The 17,683-nt window shown below is 44.9% G+C and overlaps 1 protein-coding gene across 2 annotated transcripts in view; it reads right to left on the bottom strand.

The window, feature by feature from the left end:
* The window catches only part of MRVI1 (murine retrovirus integration site 1 homolog), a 127,998-nt gene that overhangs the window by 18,030 nt on the left and 92,285 nt on the right, over positions 1 to 17,683 (bottom strand). For both annotated transcript variants that reach the window (XM_027852637.1, XM_027852638.1), the window contains exons 11-15: positions 15,397 to 15,427; positions 11,206 to 11,346; positions 10,021 to 10,152; positions 7,317 to 7,458; positions 1,121 to 1,170 (exon numbers count right to left, since the gene is read on the bottom strand). In XM_027852637.1, the coding sequence (XP_027708438.1) occupies positions 1,121 to 1,170; positions 7,317 to 7,458; positions 10,021 to 10,152; positions 11,206 to 11,346; positions 15,397 to 15,427 (496 nt within the window). The remainder of the gene's footprint in view (positions 1 to 1,120; positions 1,171 to 7,316; positions 7,459 to 10,020; positions 10,153 to 11,205; positions 11,347 to 15,396; positions 15,428 to 17,683) is intronic.

Below are 17,683 nucleotides of genomic sequence, written 5' to 3'. Positions count from 1 at the left end.
TCATTCTTGGACCAGAGTCTTCTGGGAAAATCACAACTTTAGGAAATTGACAAAAACCAAGAGGGTGGAATAGAGATTTCTCATGTAAGAGAACAGATGCAGTTAGTCTTCAGCACACAGAATCACTCTCAGTCTCAGTTTCTCTAGCTATAAAAAGGTGTTGGGTGTGGATTGAACTAGATGGTGGTTAAAAGTTCTGCCCTGCTCTACCGTCCTAGGAGTCTATGAGAAAAAGGGTTTGGGGGCCTTTTTGATTAGAAGTACGAATTCTTAAAAGTTGGAAGGGCCCTCTGAGGTCTGCCCTCCTGCTTGAAGCAAGACTTTCCTCTGTAGCACCCCTGACTGGGGATCATCCCCTTTAAAAGGCCGCCCATTCCATCTGAGGGCTCTAAGTATTAAGAAGTTTTCCCTAATTTTGAACTGAAATCTCTGACCTGGATTCAAATCCCACTTAGTTAGACTCGTACTAGCTGCAGGAATTTTCTCATCTGTAAAATGAGAGGGCTGGAGTCAATGGCCTCTAAGATCTCTGCGATACCACCCAAGGGATCCTTAATTTCAAAAAGGGGCTTTTGGATACGTTGAGTCCTCACACATACCCTGTGAAGCATGCAGGAAGAAAACAAGTATTTATTAAGTACCTATTATATGCCAACACTGTGCTAAGTGCTTTACAAATATTATTTGATCTTTACAACACCCCTGGGAGGTAGGTGCTGTTATTATCCCCATTTTACAGTTGAGGAAACTGAGGCATATAGAAGTTAAGGAACCTGTCCAGGGTCACATAGCTAGTAAGTGTCTGAGGCTAGATTTGAACTCAGATCTTTCTGACTCTAGGCCCAGCACTCTATTCACTGTACCACTTAGCTGTCCTTCTGTAGGGAAGTTTCAGGGCTTCCTATTTGTAGATGAGGAAACAGTGTCAGAGAAAGATTAAAGGTTCAAGGTCACCCAAGATGTGAGTGGCTAGTGAACTTGTATTTATGGATGGTTTTCCCTCCTGAAAGACTGTGGACTTAGGCTATGATGGAGCCCCTACCAGGTAACTCCCAATTCTCTTCTGAGCAGCCCTATTTCCCGCCCCACTCCCTCCCCTGGCTCTTTGCAGGCAGCCTACCTTTCCCAGACTGAGAGACATGGACCTGGTGGTACGAGGGACTCCATCCTCTGCAGCAGTGAGGAGAGACATAGAAGAACATTGTCAATCACTTACGATCAAATTCAGGAAAGGGATAGCGGAGAGTGCTAGGAATTGCCTAAAGACCCTGAATGTTCCCGGCTCAGCCCCTTGTGAAGCCTGGCGTGAGTACAAGGACACTCTGAAATGATGTCTTTGTCCCCTTCTGTGGCCTCACCTCCACCTCTGCGAATCTCTGCCTTCCTTCAAGGTTCAGCTCAAAAGTCTGCTGCAGGAAGACGTTCCTGGTCTCTCCGGCTGCTGGAGCCTCCCCCCTCTAAAGTTACCTTCCATTTACTCGGTATTATCTTGTATGAATGTTGCATCCCCCAGTTAGAATGTAAGCTCCTTGAGGGCAGGGACTGTTTTTTGCTTTTTCTTTATATCCCAGCACTTAGCACAGTAATAAGTGTCTGATAAATGCTTCTTGATTGATTGATTGGAGACACTTCTGGAGCTCAGAGTTCTAGACTCTTAAATGCCCTTACTCCACTATGGAGTAGCATCATCAATCATTTTCCTGCCTGCCGTACCGCTCGTCTGCCTAGTAATGTTCTCATCACACATCTTGCAGGCTTTGCTAACAGATCATAAATCAGTGGTCCTACCAAGTTGGAAAAGCTTCCAGGATGGCCCTGGCCACAGACTGCATATTACAATACTGCTACTACTGCTACTACTACTACTACTACTAATAATAATAATAACAATAATAGCAATAACAATGACAGTTAGCATTAATATCCTTACAACTTATCCTTACAACAACCCTGGGAGGTAGGTGCTATTATTATCCTCATTTTGCAGATGAGGAAACCGAGGCAAACAGAAGTTGAATGACTTGTCCAGGGTTACATAGCTAGTAATTATCTGAGGCCAGACCTGAACTAAGATCTTCCTGACTTCAGGTCCAGCACCAGTTAGCTCCATATGCCTGTTTTCTAAGGCCCAGCCCAATTAAAAAAAGCATTTATTAGGTGCCTACTAAGTACAAAGCATTTATTTCGTTTATATGTATTTACCACAACTTTGATTTTGTATCACGGTTTTTTGTGAATGTGTTTTATTCTTACTCTTAGAGTATAACCTCTATGAGGGCAGGGACCATGCCTTATTTATATGAGCTCAAAACAAATCTTTGCATATAGAAAGTGCTTAATAAATGTAGACGTAAGGAATGCTTGACAAAATGGGCGTGGAATGATAATGATAATGATGATGATGATGATGATGATGATGGTGATAACAGTGCTCTAAGGTTTGCAAAGAGCTTTACATAAGTTACCTCATTTGATCCTCTCAACAACTCTATGAAGTAGGTGTCATTCTTATCCCCATTTTATAGATGAGGCTGACATGGCTTGCCCAGGGTCACACAGCTAGTAAGCATCTGAGGCAGAATTCAAACTCAAGTCTTCCCAATTTCTAGTCCCATTCACACAACCTATCCACTATACCACCAAGCTGCCTCAATGAAGGAAATGCTATCGGAGTATTTGTCTAAAATTATTATGTAAACACATTCACAAAGTGTCCTTACATACACACATCCTATCCCAGTTACAGTTTGGAGGAGGTGAGGAAGCAGCTAGGGAGACCTGGACACATAGGGAGACATTTGGGTGGTTGCCCATCTGATTCTCTTGGGTCCCAGCAAATTGGCTCCCAGCTGACATATGGTAAAGGGCAGGTACGTGAGCACCCAAGTTCTAGTGAATAGTTGATAGCAACTCTAATGAAGGCTGGTCAGAGAGGGGACAGGTAAACAGAAACAACTAGAATCCAGGAATATAACCTCTGGTGCCAAAGCAATTCTACCAATCTCTCTGTGCATCCTTATCTGGATTACTCATGATTTGGTATTTGAAAGGTGCTTAGGATCTTCTAGCTCTAGGAAATAATTGCTACTTAGGACCAGAAATCCTGAGGGTATTCCCTTCCCAGACTGATTTTTTTTTTAACTAGGTAAAAGAGGTCATTCTCTGCCTCATTTCTTACCTAGCCTTAGTCACTGAATGGGTGTTGCTTCAGTCAAACTGAAACCTGTGAAAGACCTTAGCTTAAAAAGGCCAAGGTCTCCCATGGCATCCAGGGCCATCTCTAGTCATCCTGATCTATATCTTGCCACTGGACCCAGATGACTCTGGAGGAGAAAGTGAGGCTGGAGACTTTGCACAGCCCTCACTTAAATCTTGCTCTGGGATGGAACATCTAAATAAAGGCTCTAGTCTAGTCTTTCTTGCCCTTTTGACTATAAAACAATGCTACACCTAAGTGCTGTGGCCACTCAGACCAACCCTGTCAAGTCAACAAGCATTTATTAAGCACCTGTAATGGACCAGAACTGTGCTAAGCCTGCAGTTTGGATACAGCAGTTTCCCTAAAACTACCACATCTATAATTTGCCTATTAGAAGTTAGACATTTGGTGGCTGGTGAAGCTGATTGGCATATGTATCCTTGTATCCTCTCTGGGTGTGGTGGTTCACGTCAATAAGCCCCGTGGTTAGGTTTAAGGAATGTTGGACTGGGTTTCTGTGTGTTGAGATTAAGAACTGAATTAACTCACTCTCCCAACTCCAAACATTGGCAGCGAGCTAGCTGTTTGCTAAGCCTGTGCATTTTAGGGCCCTCATTTCCTAAACCTGAGCCAAAACAGCTTTGTGCATTTCTACCTTTGTTTTGGAAAAAAGCTGTTGATACTCCCCAGAAAACTCTCTGAGTGTTCTGTTTATAAAGATTTCTCCATCTGGGACATGCTTTCTGAATTCCCTTCTCCTCCAGCTCTTTGTAACTAAGGATGTTTGAAATAACCAGGAATTGTGGGCTCAAAAAGGTCCATTTTCTTCTGCTGTTTATCTCTCAATAGCCAGAACTCTTGTTCTCTCTGGCACGGGCTTTACTTGCTGGGAAACAGTTTTTGATGACTCTAGCAACTGGCCTGAAAGTGAAATGAGAAGACACCAGGCAGAAACAGCTAGTCAGCTCTGCAGGGATAGCTAGGTGGATATATAGTGGATAGAGGATTGGATTTGGATTCAAGAGGGTGTGAGTTCAAATCCTGCCTCAGGCATTTGTGTGATTGTGGGTACTTGTGAGATCCTGAGACTTCACCTCTCTGACTCAGCTTCCTCGTCTTTAAAATGAGGGTAATAGCGCTTGCCTTGCAGGGTTATTGTAAGAATCGACCAGAGAACATAATTAAAGTGATTTGCAAACCTTAAAGCACTGTGTAAAACAGTTATTATAGCAATTATTATACATATTATATTATAACAGGTCTAGCCATTATTATCAGAGTCAAGGCTTATTTTCCAGTGTTCTCACTCTTAGAATAATAAAATCTTTGAGCTGGAAAGGACATCAGATGCCATCTAATGCACCCAAAGATGCCCATTGTATGATATCCCTGACATATGCTTATGTACCTGAATACTTCTAGTGATAGGGAACTCACTGCCTGTCTGACCTCTCCTGGACACATTCTAGAATGTCAATGTCTGAACATAATGCCCATGGTCTGAGCAGGGTAGAGCGCAGAAGGACTATCATCCCACTTTTTCTGGGCCTTCTATTTCTACTAGGTGGTGCAGTGGATACAGTGCTGGGCCTGGAGTCAGGAAGACTCCTCTTTCTGAGTTCAAATCCAGCCTCAGACACTTACTAGCTGTGTGACCCTGGGCAAGTCACTTCACTCTGTTGGCCTCAGTCTCCTCATCTGTAAAATGAGCTGGAGAAGGAAATGGCAAACCACTCTAGTATCTTTGCCAAGAAAACCCCAAAAGGGATCACAAAGAATCAGACATGACTGAAAAACAACTAAACATCACATCATATTTTTACTAATCCAGACTTATCATTGTGAGTATATATCATAGCCCTATGTTATCTCATCATGGCAGTAACAACCATGAACACTGTCTGGGCTCTTTTAGCAAAGAAATGATAAGTCAAGGAGAGATAACACTGGCATTAAAATATGCCAAGTCCCATCACTCCCCTCTGATTCATTAGTAAAAATCCATGCATCAAAATGGTGATTTTGGCAATTTTCTTGTAATTTGGCTTTATCTCCCCTCATGTGAGAGAACCAATGGGTTAACAGATCAGACTTAGACCATATCTTTTATAACCAGTCATAGAGACATACCTGAACTCAGCCTTGGGAACCAGGAGGCCTTTTTACCTTTACATTATTAGTGTTAATTAACCTCTATTACAACATGTGGTATAATGCGTAGACTTCTGCACTTAGAGTTAAAGAAAAAAAAACTGGATTCAAATCTCACCTCTAACAGTGTGACCAGTTGTGTGACCATGGGCAATGATTCCCTTAACTCCTCTGAGAATCAGGCCATTGTCTAAGGTAGTAAGTCGTGGACTCCTAAACCTGTTGTATAATCTCTGCTCCCCCTGGTGTGGATGCTGAGCGGCTGTTCACTGTTTTCTCCATCACCTCTTTGGTTCCAGGTTGTAAGTATTGGATTTTAATCAACAAAATATATGGAGTAAACAAGGTCGTTTTTCAGGATGTCTGCATCCTATCAGGCCCCAGTTTTTCCAGCCTTAATGTACTCTCCTTCCCCTGCTCACAAATTCTGGGCTTCATCCAGACTGCCCGACCCCCAGACATTTCCTGCAACGTCTCCTACTTGTCTCAGGGCCTGGAATGGCCTGCTGGCCACTATCTCCAACTGCTGCTATCCCACCCAACCTTCGAGACTGCACTCTGATGATACCTCCAGCAGAAAACTTGCTGCTGCCCCCAAATGCCAGAGGTGAACCATCTGACTTCAAGGCAGAGTACACTTCTGGGTTTACAATGTTCTAACTTGTATTCCATCTATCTCTGTGCACACCTCATTTCCTTTCTCCAAGCTGCCTGAGGGCAGGGCTGTGTCTTATTGATCATGCACCTCTGTCTGCACCAGACCCACAGCACAACCCAGCAGGTGCTTAAATAAACAAATGTTTGCTGAGTGAAACTGGAATAAAGTCCCTCAGCATATCCTTAGTAGTCACTGCTTACTTATGTAGGGCACACTCTCTGCTCTTTGTACATTCTGCCAAATGCTTTGGATCCCATGGAATTCTTCTGTCTTTAAACACCCTTCTGGCCTCCCCTACCTGCTGCCAGCTGGTGGGTGGAGTCACCAGGTCAGAGATTTAGAAGGAGAAAGGGGCTATGAAGCCATCTAATCCAATTTACACAATGATGTTCAGTTGCTTTTCAGTCATGTCCAACTTTCTATGACCCTATTTGGGCTTTGTTTTGTTTTGTTTTTACCAAGAAACTGAAGCGGTTTTTCTATTTCCTTCTCCAGCCCATTTTACAGATGAGGAGACTGAGGTACATGGGGTTAAGTGACTTGCTTAGGATCACAAAGCTAGTAAGTGTCTGAGGTCAAATTTGAACTCAGGTCCTCCTGACTCCAGGTCGGGTGCTCTACCCACCGTACCACCCAGCTGCCCTCATCACCTCACACCTGGACTACTTCCACGGTCTGTTGATCAGTCTCCTTGCCTCGAGTCTTTCCCAGATCAGCCAGCTTCACTCAACTGTCAAACTGACCTTCCTAAGATGCAGGTCTGTCCTTAATCCCCCGCCCCCACTCCCACGCCTCCAGGATCAAATATAAGATCCTCTGGTTGGTTTGGACAGCCCTTGCCAGCCTCCTTACCCCTTACTGCCCTCCCCAGGCCTTTCAGTCAGGTGATGCTGGCCTCTGGCTGTTTCTTGAACAAGACACTTCCTCCCCAACTTGGTGTCTTCACTGGCTGTCCCCCATGCTCAGAATGCTCCCCCTGCTCAACTCTGCCTCCTGACTTCCCTTAGCAAAAGTCCTGCCTTCTGCAGGAACTCTTTTCCAACCTTGGTGCTTTCCCTCCCAGACAACTCCCTAGTCATCCTTTCTATAGTTTGTTTGTGTGCTGCTGCCTCCTTCATTAGACTGCAAGCTCCTGAAGGGCAGGGACTGATTCTGCCCTTCTTTGTATCTGCAGCTCTTAGCACACAGTAGGCACTTCATTGTACCAGCTGCCTGCCTGACTGCTGCAGGGCCAGGTTTCACACCCCCCCCCCCCCCAGGGACCTGAGATACACACTGTTGGGTGACAGAAATCCCACTCGGTTTTACCAGAGGGACCGTAGCTTCGACTTGAATTCTGGTTTGCTAGTTTCTTAAATTCCATGAGCTCCGCATGGTCCTTCTCATATGTTCTCTTCAAATTCTCTACATACTGCATCATAACCTCTGCAGCCTTTGACATTCGCTTTTCCTAAGAGGAAAGAGAGACAAGAGAGGCAAATAAGGTTAGGGAACCAAGACAGATAAAGCAATGGGAAGAAATAACCCACTGGGACTTGATTGATAGGGAATACCAGAGGCAGAACCATAGGAGCCCAGATCTAGAACTAGAAAGAATCTTAGAGATCATTTCATCCAGTTTCCCTCATTTTACAGATGAGGAAACTGAGGCTCGGTTAATTAAAGTGACTTGATCAAGCTCACATAGGTAGGAAATGACAAAGGTGGGATTTGAACCCAGAGCCCCTGATTCTAAGTCCGATACTCTTTGCACTGTCACACCCTGGGAGAACTCAGAATTTAGGACACAGACTGTCAGAGCTGGGTGGGGCCTTGAAGGATAATATGTCAGAGATCCCAGAGATCATTTAGGAAGTGTGTCCTTCCATATAGACCTGTACAAGGATGGCCCAAAAGCCTTTGCGCAGTTTTAAGTTTTAAGAGCTTAATCCTGCACTAAGACTTTTGGGACACCCTATATATCTGCCAAGCTAGATGTCACAGAGGACAGCAGCTAAGATAAGTGAAGAAAGTCAGACTTGAAGCTCAATAGGAGTCAACAGACTGACATGGCAGCCAGAAAACCTACCAATGAGAGCTATCAGACTTTCAATAGAGGCCTAGCATTCAAAATGAGGAGGGTGAGAGTCCATTCCATTCAGGTGGCACAGTGGATAGAGTGCTGGGCCTGGAGTCAGGAAGACTCATCTTCATGAGTTCAAATCTAGCCTCAGACATTTATTAGCTGTATGACCCTGGGCAAGTCCCTTAAGCCTGTTTGCCTCAGTTTCCTCATCTATCAAATGAGCTGGAGAAGGAAATGGCGAACCATTCCACTATCTCTGCCGAGAAAACCCCAATGGGTCATGAACAGTCGGGACTGAAACAACTCGACAACAATTAAGCACCTACTGTGTGCCAGGCACTGTTCTGGGTATTGATGCTATAAAGGCAAAAATAGAATAGCCCTGCCCTCAAGAAGCTTCCACTTTCTTGGAGGGCTGCAGTATATATATAAGTGAGGATGACACATGCTAACTTAAGGGGAAGCGAATGCCAGCAGCCAGAGGAGGCATTGGGGAAGCTGTTTGAAGGAGGTGGTGCCTTTGCTGGTCCTAGAAGGAGCGCATTAACTCTGAGGGGCAGAGATGACAAGGGAGTGGCTTCCAGGCATGGGGGGATGGTCTGCTGGGATCCTCTGGGACAGGAGATGGGATGGCAAGTCCAGAGAACATGTCTTCCCCAGCTAATCATTATTAACTCTTAGATGTTTAGAGCTGAAAAGAACCTCATGGGTCCAACCCGCACCTGAATAAGAATCCCCCTTACTCTCATACCCATGCTATCACTTAGTCTTTGTTTAAATATTTCCACTGAAAGGAAACTCATTACCCTCCAAGGAAACACATTCAGACTTTGGGATGGCTTTAATTGGTAGGAAGTTTCCTTTTATATTAAGTCCACATTGCTGCTACACCACCTACCCTTTGTATACCTGGTTCTGCCCCCTGAAGTCAAGCTGAATAAATCTAACACCTCTTCTATGAGACAGCCCTCCAAATATTTGAAGATTGCTACCACATCCCTCCTAAATCATTTCCAGTTCCTTCAATTAACTCTCATGGCATGAAGTCAAGCCCTTTCCCTAACCTGGCTGACCTCCTCGGGACTCTGGCCAGTTCACCATTGGCCCCACTAAAAGGAGACACACACACACAACTGAGCTATTGAGAAGGCTCAGTGTCTCTAAAAGCAGCCTAACATTTCTCTGACTTTCTTTGCTGCCATATCCCACTACAACAGTCAACAAAAGCCTCCAGAGATTTTCTCAGAGGCTGTCTAGCCATGTGAGCCTTCTCAGTTTGTGAAGCTGATTATTTGGACCCAGATGTAAGATGTTTCTTTATCTCTCTTACATTTCATCTCACTAGATTCAGCCCAATTACACATACATAATCTGTCCTGGGTAAGGCCCTTCCTCTCTCTGGGCCTCAGTTTTCACACTGGTCTTCTGGAGGTTCCTCGAAGATGACACTCCATTCATCAACTGTCTGTTCCTGGTGCCTGGAATGTTTTCTCTCCTTACCTCTGCCTCCTAGCCTCCCTTAGGACTCACCAAGCTCAGTCTCTATAAGAGGCCTTTCCTCTCTACCACCCCTGCCCATACCTTCTCTCTGGGATTACCTCCATTTTACTCTGTCTATATCTTGCATGTACGTAGTTATCTGCATGTTGTCTCACCCATTAGAAGGGACTATTCCCCCGCCCCCTTCTTTGTATCCCTGCATAGTACTTGGCATATATAGTAGGTGCTTGATAAATGCTTGCTGACTTGTTTTACTCTGGGGATGAGACCTGAGTTCAGGGAGGAGCAATGCAGCTCACTCTCCTTTCATGTCCTTCAGGGCCACCTGGCCCCCCCCCGTGCCCCAGCATAGTGGAATGGCTGACTGCTCCCTTTAGGGCCAGCAATGTCTTGAGATGAGCAGGGTCTGGAGAGGGAAGGTGGAAGGAGGGAGGTCAGTGGTCTGACCTGGCGGACAGCCCCGACCATCTCAGCACGGCTGGAGAGGCGAGCGGCCAGGCGATGCAGGACGGCAACATCTTCCAGCAGCTTCTCATAGGTCTCTCGGTGTTCACAGGGCTGCCAGATGGATGCTGAGGACTGATGGGAGGGAGGAGATGGGACATTCTGAGTCACAGTTGGGGTGGAGGAAAGCAGGATCGGGGGAGATCTGAATGCTCCCCCTATGTACCCCATCTTCCCCTTCCCCATCCCACAGCTGCTGGTGGCTGAATCAGAGCCTCTGGGCCTGCCCTGGTGAAGCTGCTCCTGGTTTCCAGTGGAAATTCAACCTGCCCTTTAGTCAGACTCACCCCCTGTGCTTTGGTGAACTGGAAGCCTCCTACACAGCCAAAAACTCGGGACAAAAGATTTTTTAAACCCCCAAATGAAAAAGAAACACACATCAGTGGTCAGGGAAGGAAGGCAAAAGGCAAGGGAGAAGCTAGCCTCATCATCTGGGACTAAAAAAGGCCTGAAATTCACACACCTACACAGATGTCTTCAGCCCATAACCCTCACTACCAAGCCACACCGTCACTTAGGCAAACCTTTCCCTCATCCCACCCCTCAGGCTGCTCTTGGGGATTCCTAAAAAGGAGGCAGAGTAGTCTTGGAAAAACATGTAAAGCCAGGCCTGCCTTCCTGATGGCAGATAACAGGATATAACTGCATCTCTCAATTTATGATACAGGGACTCCTAGATGAGGAAGGAAGTTCCTGCTACCAATTCAGGGTTGGCACCTTCCCTGCAATTTGACTTGCCCAGGGTCACACAGCCATATCATGTGACAGAGATGGGTCCTCAGCCAGATTTTCTGGGCTCAAGGGCAGCCCTCCATCTACTCTGTCATGTTGCATCTTCATTGAATGATCAGATGTGCTAATCGGTCATCTCCTTCTCCTCTGCCCACCAACTAATCGCCTTCCAGTTACAAATACAGTCAATTCGTAATTCTAATTTAGCTCCCTGGTGGTCCCCCTCACTTACCTCCTCCCTGTGTAACTGGCCTGGTCCTCAGACACACCCTTTCCACAGAACTAGTAAGTATTCCCTCCCCTCCCGCTCTCTGCAGGCAGGGGTTGCTACGGCCTGGGGACAGCTCAGAGATGAGTTGGCCCTTGGGCACTGTCAGAGCCCGGCTCCTTCCTCACCGTGATTGAAGCTTTAAAGTTGTTCAGCTCCTTCTCGGTGTTCTCTTCCGTCAGGTTCCTTTCCCTCTCAGCCTGGCTAATTCTCGACTCCAGGGTGTAGCTGTCATTTCGGAAGGCCAAGGACAGTTGTACAAACACATTCTATGGAGGGGGAGAAAAAGTGGAGGAGAAGGGCAAGGAGGAGCTGCTGTAGGTTAGAAGGTCTAGCTTGTGACTTATCTGGAGATTTGAGACCCAGATGGGATGTCAGAGACGTTCTAGTCCAAACCTCTCATTTTACAGATGAGGAAACTGAGGCCCAGAGAACAAAAATGACTTTGGGTAGTTAGTGGCAGAGCTGATATTTGGACACTGGTCCTCTAATTCCAAATCAGAGTTCTTTCCACCACAAGAACTTGTATTAACATAGCTTACCAAACCATGGAAACACCCGTCAAAATCCCCCTCAACAGAGGTTCTCTAAGGCTAAGGTGGTAAACCAGATCAGAGCAAGGTGTTAATGGATGACAATGACTTAAAAAAAACAACAAAAAAACAGTTTTTCCTCCCAGATAACTTTAATGCCTTACCCTCCAGTAGTGAGAATGGAATTTCAAACATCACGTCGGCTGAGGACCTTTCAAGAGATTCTGGGAAGAACATCAGATTGGACCTGGTCTCTACCCTTGCCCTGGGACTCACCAGTTTTTGGCTCTGTGACTTTGGCCAGGCCATTCACTCTCTATGATTTTCCGCTTCCACTACTGTACCATGAGGGGATTGGACCAGATGGCTTTCTAAGGTCCCTTTTGGCTCTAAGCCTATGATCCAAAGATTGCTAAATTCTCTTCTTTCAACTCTGAGATGTTAAGAACCTATGGAAAAGCTTCGGAAAGCCATAAAACCAGCAATATATGGACACAGGAGACTTAAGAGAAGGGAAATAGAGTCAGTGCAGTTCACTAAAGTTGGCCAAAAAAAAAATGCCTTGCTCTCCATGGAATTGAAGAAAATCCATGATAGCAACTTTGGTTTAAATAAGCCAGGGGTACTTAGCCAAGCCAATGTAAGCAATTTGGATTAGCTGGGGGGATTTATGGCCAAAGGGTTTCACATGGAAAAACTATATTTAAGGAAAACTGGTGTGAAGGATAGGTCTTGCTGATTTAAAAGGCACTTCAGCCAGCATTCATATCACATTTCCCAGTTTCTGCCCAAACAACAACTTTAAATGGCTGCCAGAAGACTTTTTTTTTTAAAGACCCCCTGAGGTTCAATTAGGACTTTGTATAAACATTAGTTGCAAAAATCTCTGAGTGCAGGATTGACCTTTAAAAAGGTGAAAATCACAGAGAAGGGGCTTCCTGGTCTGAGCCCATGTAGGAAACCACTGGGGAAGAGACTTGGGCAGATGGAAACTCTTCAGCGGAAGTAGGATCTCTCTGCACTGATTGCATAATACCAGGGACACTACTCATATACTTACATTTTAAGCTGTATCATATTCATCTCTGTACATGCCCTAGCTCTCTGCCAGCCTGGAAGCTTTCAGGGGCAAGGAACTATGTCTTGAGAGGCAGTATAGTATAGTGTTTAGACTTTTGGTGTTGGAACCAGGAGGACCTGCTTCAAATTCTACCTATGATTCTTACTAGCCATGGGATCACAGTCAAGTAATTTAAGCTTCTAAACTTTAGTTTCTTTATCTGTTGTAACGATTAAAAAAGATAATATACATAAAGAACTTTGCAAATTTTAAAGTACTACATTAACAGTTACTATAATTAATTATTAATGATGATGATCATCTTTGTACCTCCCTTAGGGCCATACAAGGTACATAGCATCTAGCAGGAGCTAAATGTGTGTTAGTAATGAATGAATGAATGAATGAATGAATGAATGAATGAATGAATGAATGAAGGTGATGGTCTTCATCTTCTCAGCCTCTTATTGGCTCTGCCCTGGGTCAATCAGCAGCAGATCTGAGTAAACCAACAACCATGTTAGTAAAACTGGACATTTCCATGCATAGATAGGAGGCTGTTCTGTTGGCCATGTGCAGCTGGCTGCTGACTGGGGTAGGGTAAGAGCCCAGCCTAATTGGCTGAACAACCTCACCTTGCTGAGGTTTTTGCTGATGATGTTTGGCCATTAAACAAACAGCTCAGGGCGCACCTTCACAAATGCCAGATGGCTTGTTCTTGAATACACTTCCCAAGTAACTCAGTCAGTCCTCAGTCACACTACTCTCTCCCTGGGGAGCCTGAGCACCGTATTATCTATGATGGACCCCTCTCCACCATTTGCCTGTGGACTCTCTATTCTAATGGGCAGTTTGGGATCTTTTTGGATCCCAGGCTGCTTTCTCTCTGGCCTCCAGGACTAGGGAGGGAACCAGTCTAATGGAAAGAGTGCCTGATTTAGAGTTAAAAGACCTGGGTTCAAACCCTCCCTCTGCTACTTAGTACTGGTAAGGCCTTGGGCAAGTTTCCTCATCTGTAAAATTGGAGGATTAGATGACCTGGAAGTTCACTTCCAGTTCTAAATCTCTAGTCCTATAAATAAATTCCTCATGCTGTCTCTTTCTGTACACCCAGGGAAAACAGGTAAACTCTTTCTTAATATTTGCCAAAGAGAAACACAATTAAATGAGCAAATATGCTGCCAAACCCTGGGGTGCCTTTTCTTTTTTTAATATTAATTATTTATTTTTAGTTTTCAACATTCACCTCCATAAGATTTTGAGTTCCAAATTTTCTCCCTGCCCTAAGATGGCTTGCAATCTTATATAGGCTCTACATATACATTCATATTAGACATATTGGGATGTCTTTTCAAATGAAGTAAAAATGATTTTTGCATTTTAATGTTTTTATGTTGCTCATGTCTCTGTCCCCACCCTGTACTTCCCCTCCCCCACAATAAATTAATATAAATTAAGAATTGACTATATTTTGAAACGCATTACCACTGGCATGAAATACGTAATACAAACATGTACATGAACACATTTTCTCACATTTCCCCTCCTCTCATCTCCTTTTGGGAGCTGAGATAACATACTTTCTTTGCATTAATTTCCTCAACTCCTCAGTCCAGTAACCGATTTCTTTTTTCTGCTTTGAAATAGTAATATTGCCATCAGCTGGGTCTTTCTTCTCTAAGTTGAATGTGTTTTGCTTTTGAGAGGAGGACGAAAAAAGGTCAGAAAAACAAAGGGCTCTTAAAGGAGGGGAATGGTTTCCTGCTTCCTCCCCCTCTCTGGTGCACCAAGAAAGGAGAACTACCTCTGCTCAGGATGCTTCTTTCTCTTCATCCCAGTTCCCTCTGTTCAGTTTATTCCTGTTCAGTTTGTACCTTGTTCGTGTATGGTTATTGCAGGCTGTCTCCTCCATTAGACTATGAGCTCCTTGAAGGCAGGCACTGTCATGCCTTTCTTTGCAACCCCAGTGCAACTTGGCACAGTGCCTGGCACACAGTAGGCTCTCAGTAAATGTTTACTGACTGCCCTCCCTGCTTACTTTCCCTGGATTGGTGTTTTGCAGGGCTATAGTGCCTGGCACATAGTAGGTACTCAATAAATGCTGGTTGATTGATTAATTTTGGGTCCCTTTACATATCACCAAATCTTTGTGGGAGGGGTCAGCAACATGAGCTGGGGCTGCAGCAACTGCCTAGTACTTTTTCCTCGAGTACAAGGAAGCTAAAGACCAAGTCTCAAGTTTTAAAAGCAAAGCACAGGTAAACTCCACCTTTTAATTCTTTGTGAATTAATTTTATTCCATTTAAATCATCCCATGGTCCCCAGCTTTCTCATAGAAAAAGAAGGCCTACCTTCTCTGCTCCAAATGTCATTTTTCAGGAATTTTTGAAGGGAGAAAATTCCAAGTGGCTTTAGATTCCAATGACCTTTGTCCCAATTAGTGTTATCTATCTACCGACCTATTTCAGCCTATCCTATCTACCTGTGTCTGCCTATCTGTCTATCTATCTGTCTGTCTATCTATCTATCTAACTATCTAAATAGACACGAGATTCTCAGAAGTTAATGAAGGCTGTCAAGAGTTGTGGTGGACAGACCCCAAGTGGTCGCATCATATCTTCTCCCCAACACTTAGGCCTGTGTCTGTGTGAAAGCATCACGGAAGCAGAACAGGTCAGTTTAGCCTGGATAAGGATGGACTTTCATGAGAACTGTGGGGTACTTACCTCAACTTCCTTTTCAGTAAGCGGAGGAGCACTAGGAGAAAGGAGGAAAAAGATGCTTATGATTTCACCTCCAAAGTAACTGAAAGGCTGCTTATCTAACCCTAGGATCCTGTCTGGGTCTGCTCAGAGGAGGCCTGCAGCACACCAGGCTGGTGAGAATGGAGAGCTGATGTGTGTCCCATCCCCCACCTCCAAGCCTTTGCTTGCACTGGTTGTCCTGCATGCCTGGAGTATCCTCCCTCCTCCCCTCTACCTCTTAGAACATCTATCCTTCCCTGCTGCCATTATGTACATCTGATTTTTAGAGTGCTGGACCTGGAGGCAGGAAGACCTGAGTTCATATTTGGCCTCAGACACTTATTAGTTATGTGACTTTGGGCAATTCACTTAACCTCTGCCTGCCTCAGTTCCCTCATCTGTAAAATGGGGACAATTACAGGACCTTTCTCCCAGGGTTGTCATGAGGATCAAATGAGATAACATTTGTAAAGCACTTAGCACAGTGCCTGGCACATAGTAAGTGCTGTATAAATATTAGCTATAATTATTTTCAAAAAATCAATTAATAGCCAAAGCTCCAGAGGCGACACTACATAGTCAATAGAGGGCAGATCTCAGAATCAGGAATACCAAATTTAAGAAGTTTCAAGCTTTTATATGAAGCCTTTCCTGACTCCCCACCACCCCAATGCCTCCCTCCCAAATGACTTTCTTTGTACCTGTTTTGTATATCTCTCTCTATACACACACACACACACACACACACACACACACACACACACACACACATTTTCCCCCTCCTCTTCTCCTGCTAGAATAAGAATTCCTCGAGGGCAGGGACTTTTTAAAAAAAATTTTGTATTAATATCTCCAGTACCTAGCATAGTGCAGTACACACAGTAGGCACTTAATAAATGCTTGTTGACTGATTGGTTCTGGGCCAATGGGCTGGGTGGGCTCACATCAGAGTATGTTTGAGCCCTCCAAAGCTGCTCTAGCCTGTCTCCCCAACTCTCTGGCTGGGAGATACTGAAAGGGAGAAGACAAGGAGGAGCAGAGTGGCATCTTTCTGAACGAAGGAGGCTGACTCAGCACGGAAAGGATGTCTGACACTGGCCAAGGCCAAGGAGCACCTTTTTTTTTTTTTTTTTTTTTCACCAAGTCAGCAGGCAAGTCTTATCTCCTCGTCTTGAGGCAGTGAGAAAGCGGCTTATTGTTAAAAATCCCTGGGCTCTGTAAATAAAGCTGGGGCCCGTTTCTTTCCTGTCTTGGGGTGGTGCAGGCTTAACTGAGGGTGGGAAGTGAGGGAGAACAAGGGGACCTAACAGCTTTGCCCCACCCAGTAACAGAACAGATCAAGGATAAGATGCTCAGGAAGCCCTGCTTCCTCTGCCGCCCTGGATGGAGGTGCAAGGTCAGACCTTCTCTGGTGAGGCGGGGTGCTGGTCACCCCAATTGAAGGCCGCCAGGATCCTTCCTGTTTAGATGTTAGGGAATCTGCCCTGATGCTGCTTTCTGTGAGCAGCCAGAGCAGGGTAGGTGGCTGATTCCCCCCTGGCCAAGACTGAGATGACTTGGGTTCTCCAGTTGGCTTTCTTCCATGGGAGTGGGCCATGGGCTGTCAAATATCCCATCCCAATCTGGATCTTTGTATTTCTACCCTTTACTGCTACCATTATTGACATCTGATTATTTCATTTAGATTTTTTAAAAAAATTAATAGCTCAAACTCCAGAGGGGCACTACCTAATAAATGGACAGAATATGGAGCATCAGACTTAGGAACATCTACCTGGATTCAGGTAAGGCCCTTGAACATGTTAGTTGCCTGGCCATGAACCAGTCAATTAACCCCTTCCTGCTTCCAGGCAACTCTCCAAGACCCTAAGTTACAAGTGGTTTGCCAATCAGCACTGGCAGAGGGAGTTTCTTCAGCTGGACTCCACTAGACTGGTCACATCATGGGTAAGCCAGACTTGAAGTGTAAGGCTAAGAAACAGTGCGGCTCCAGAAATGTAGCCTGGTACAAGGGAGAAGAGTCCTGAGTACGAATGTGACTCTACTGAACCTGGGGCAATCATTTATTCCCTCTAGGCCTCAGTTTGCTCATTCCTAAAATCAGGGAGCTGGATGAATGGTCTCTAAAGTCTTTCTGGCTCCAAGTCTACTATCCTTTCATTTCTTTCTTTCTTTCTTTCTTTTTCTTTTGAGATAATCAGAGTTTAGTGACTTGCCCAGGGTCACACAGTTAGTAAGTGTCTGAAGCTGAATTTGAATTCAGTTCCTC

The sequence above is a fragment of the Vombatus ursinus genome, unplaced genomic scaffold, assembly GCF_900497805.2.
Source record: "Vombatus ursinus unplaced genomic scaffold, bare-nosed wombat genome assembly UNPS02009770.1, whole genome shotgun sequence".
Taxonomy (NCBI): Eukaryota; Metazoa; Chordata; class Mammalia; order Diprotodontia; family Vombatidae; genus Vombatus; species Vombatus ursinus.
Note: the sequence above shows the minus strand (reverse complement) of the source record. Positions and strands in the feature narration are given on the sequence as shown.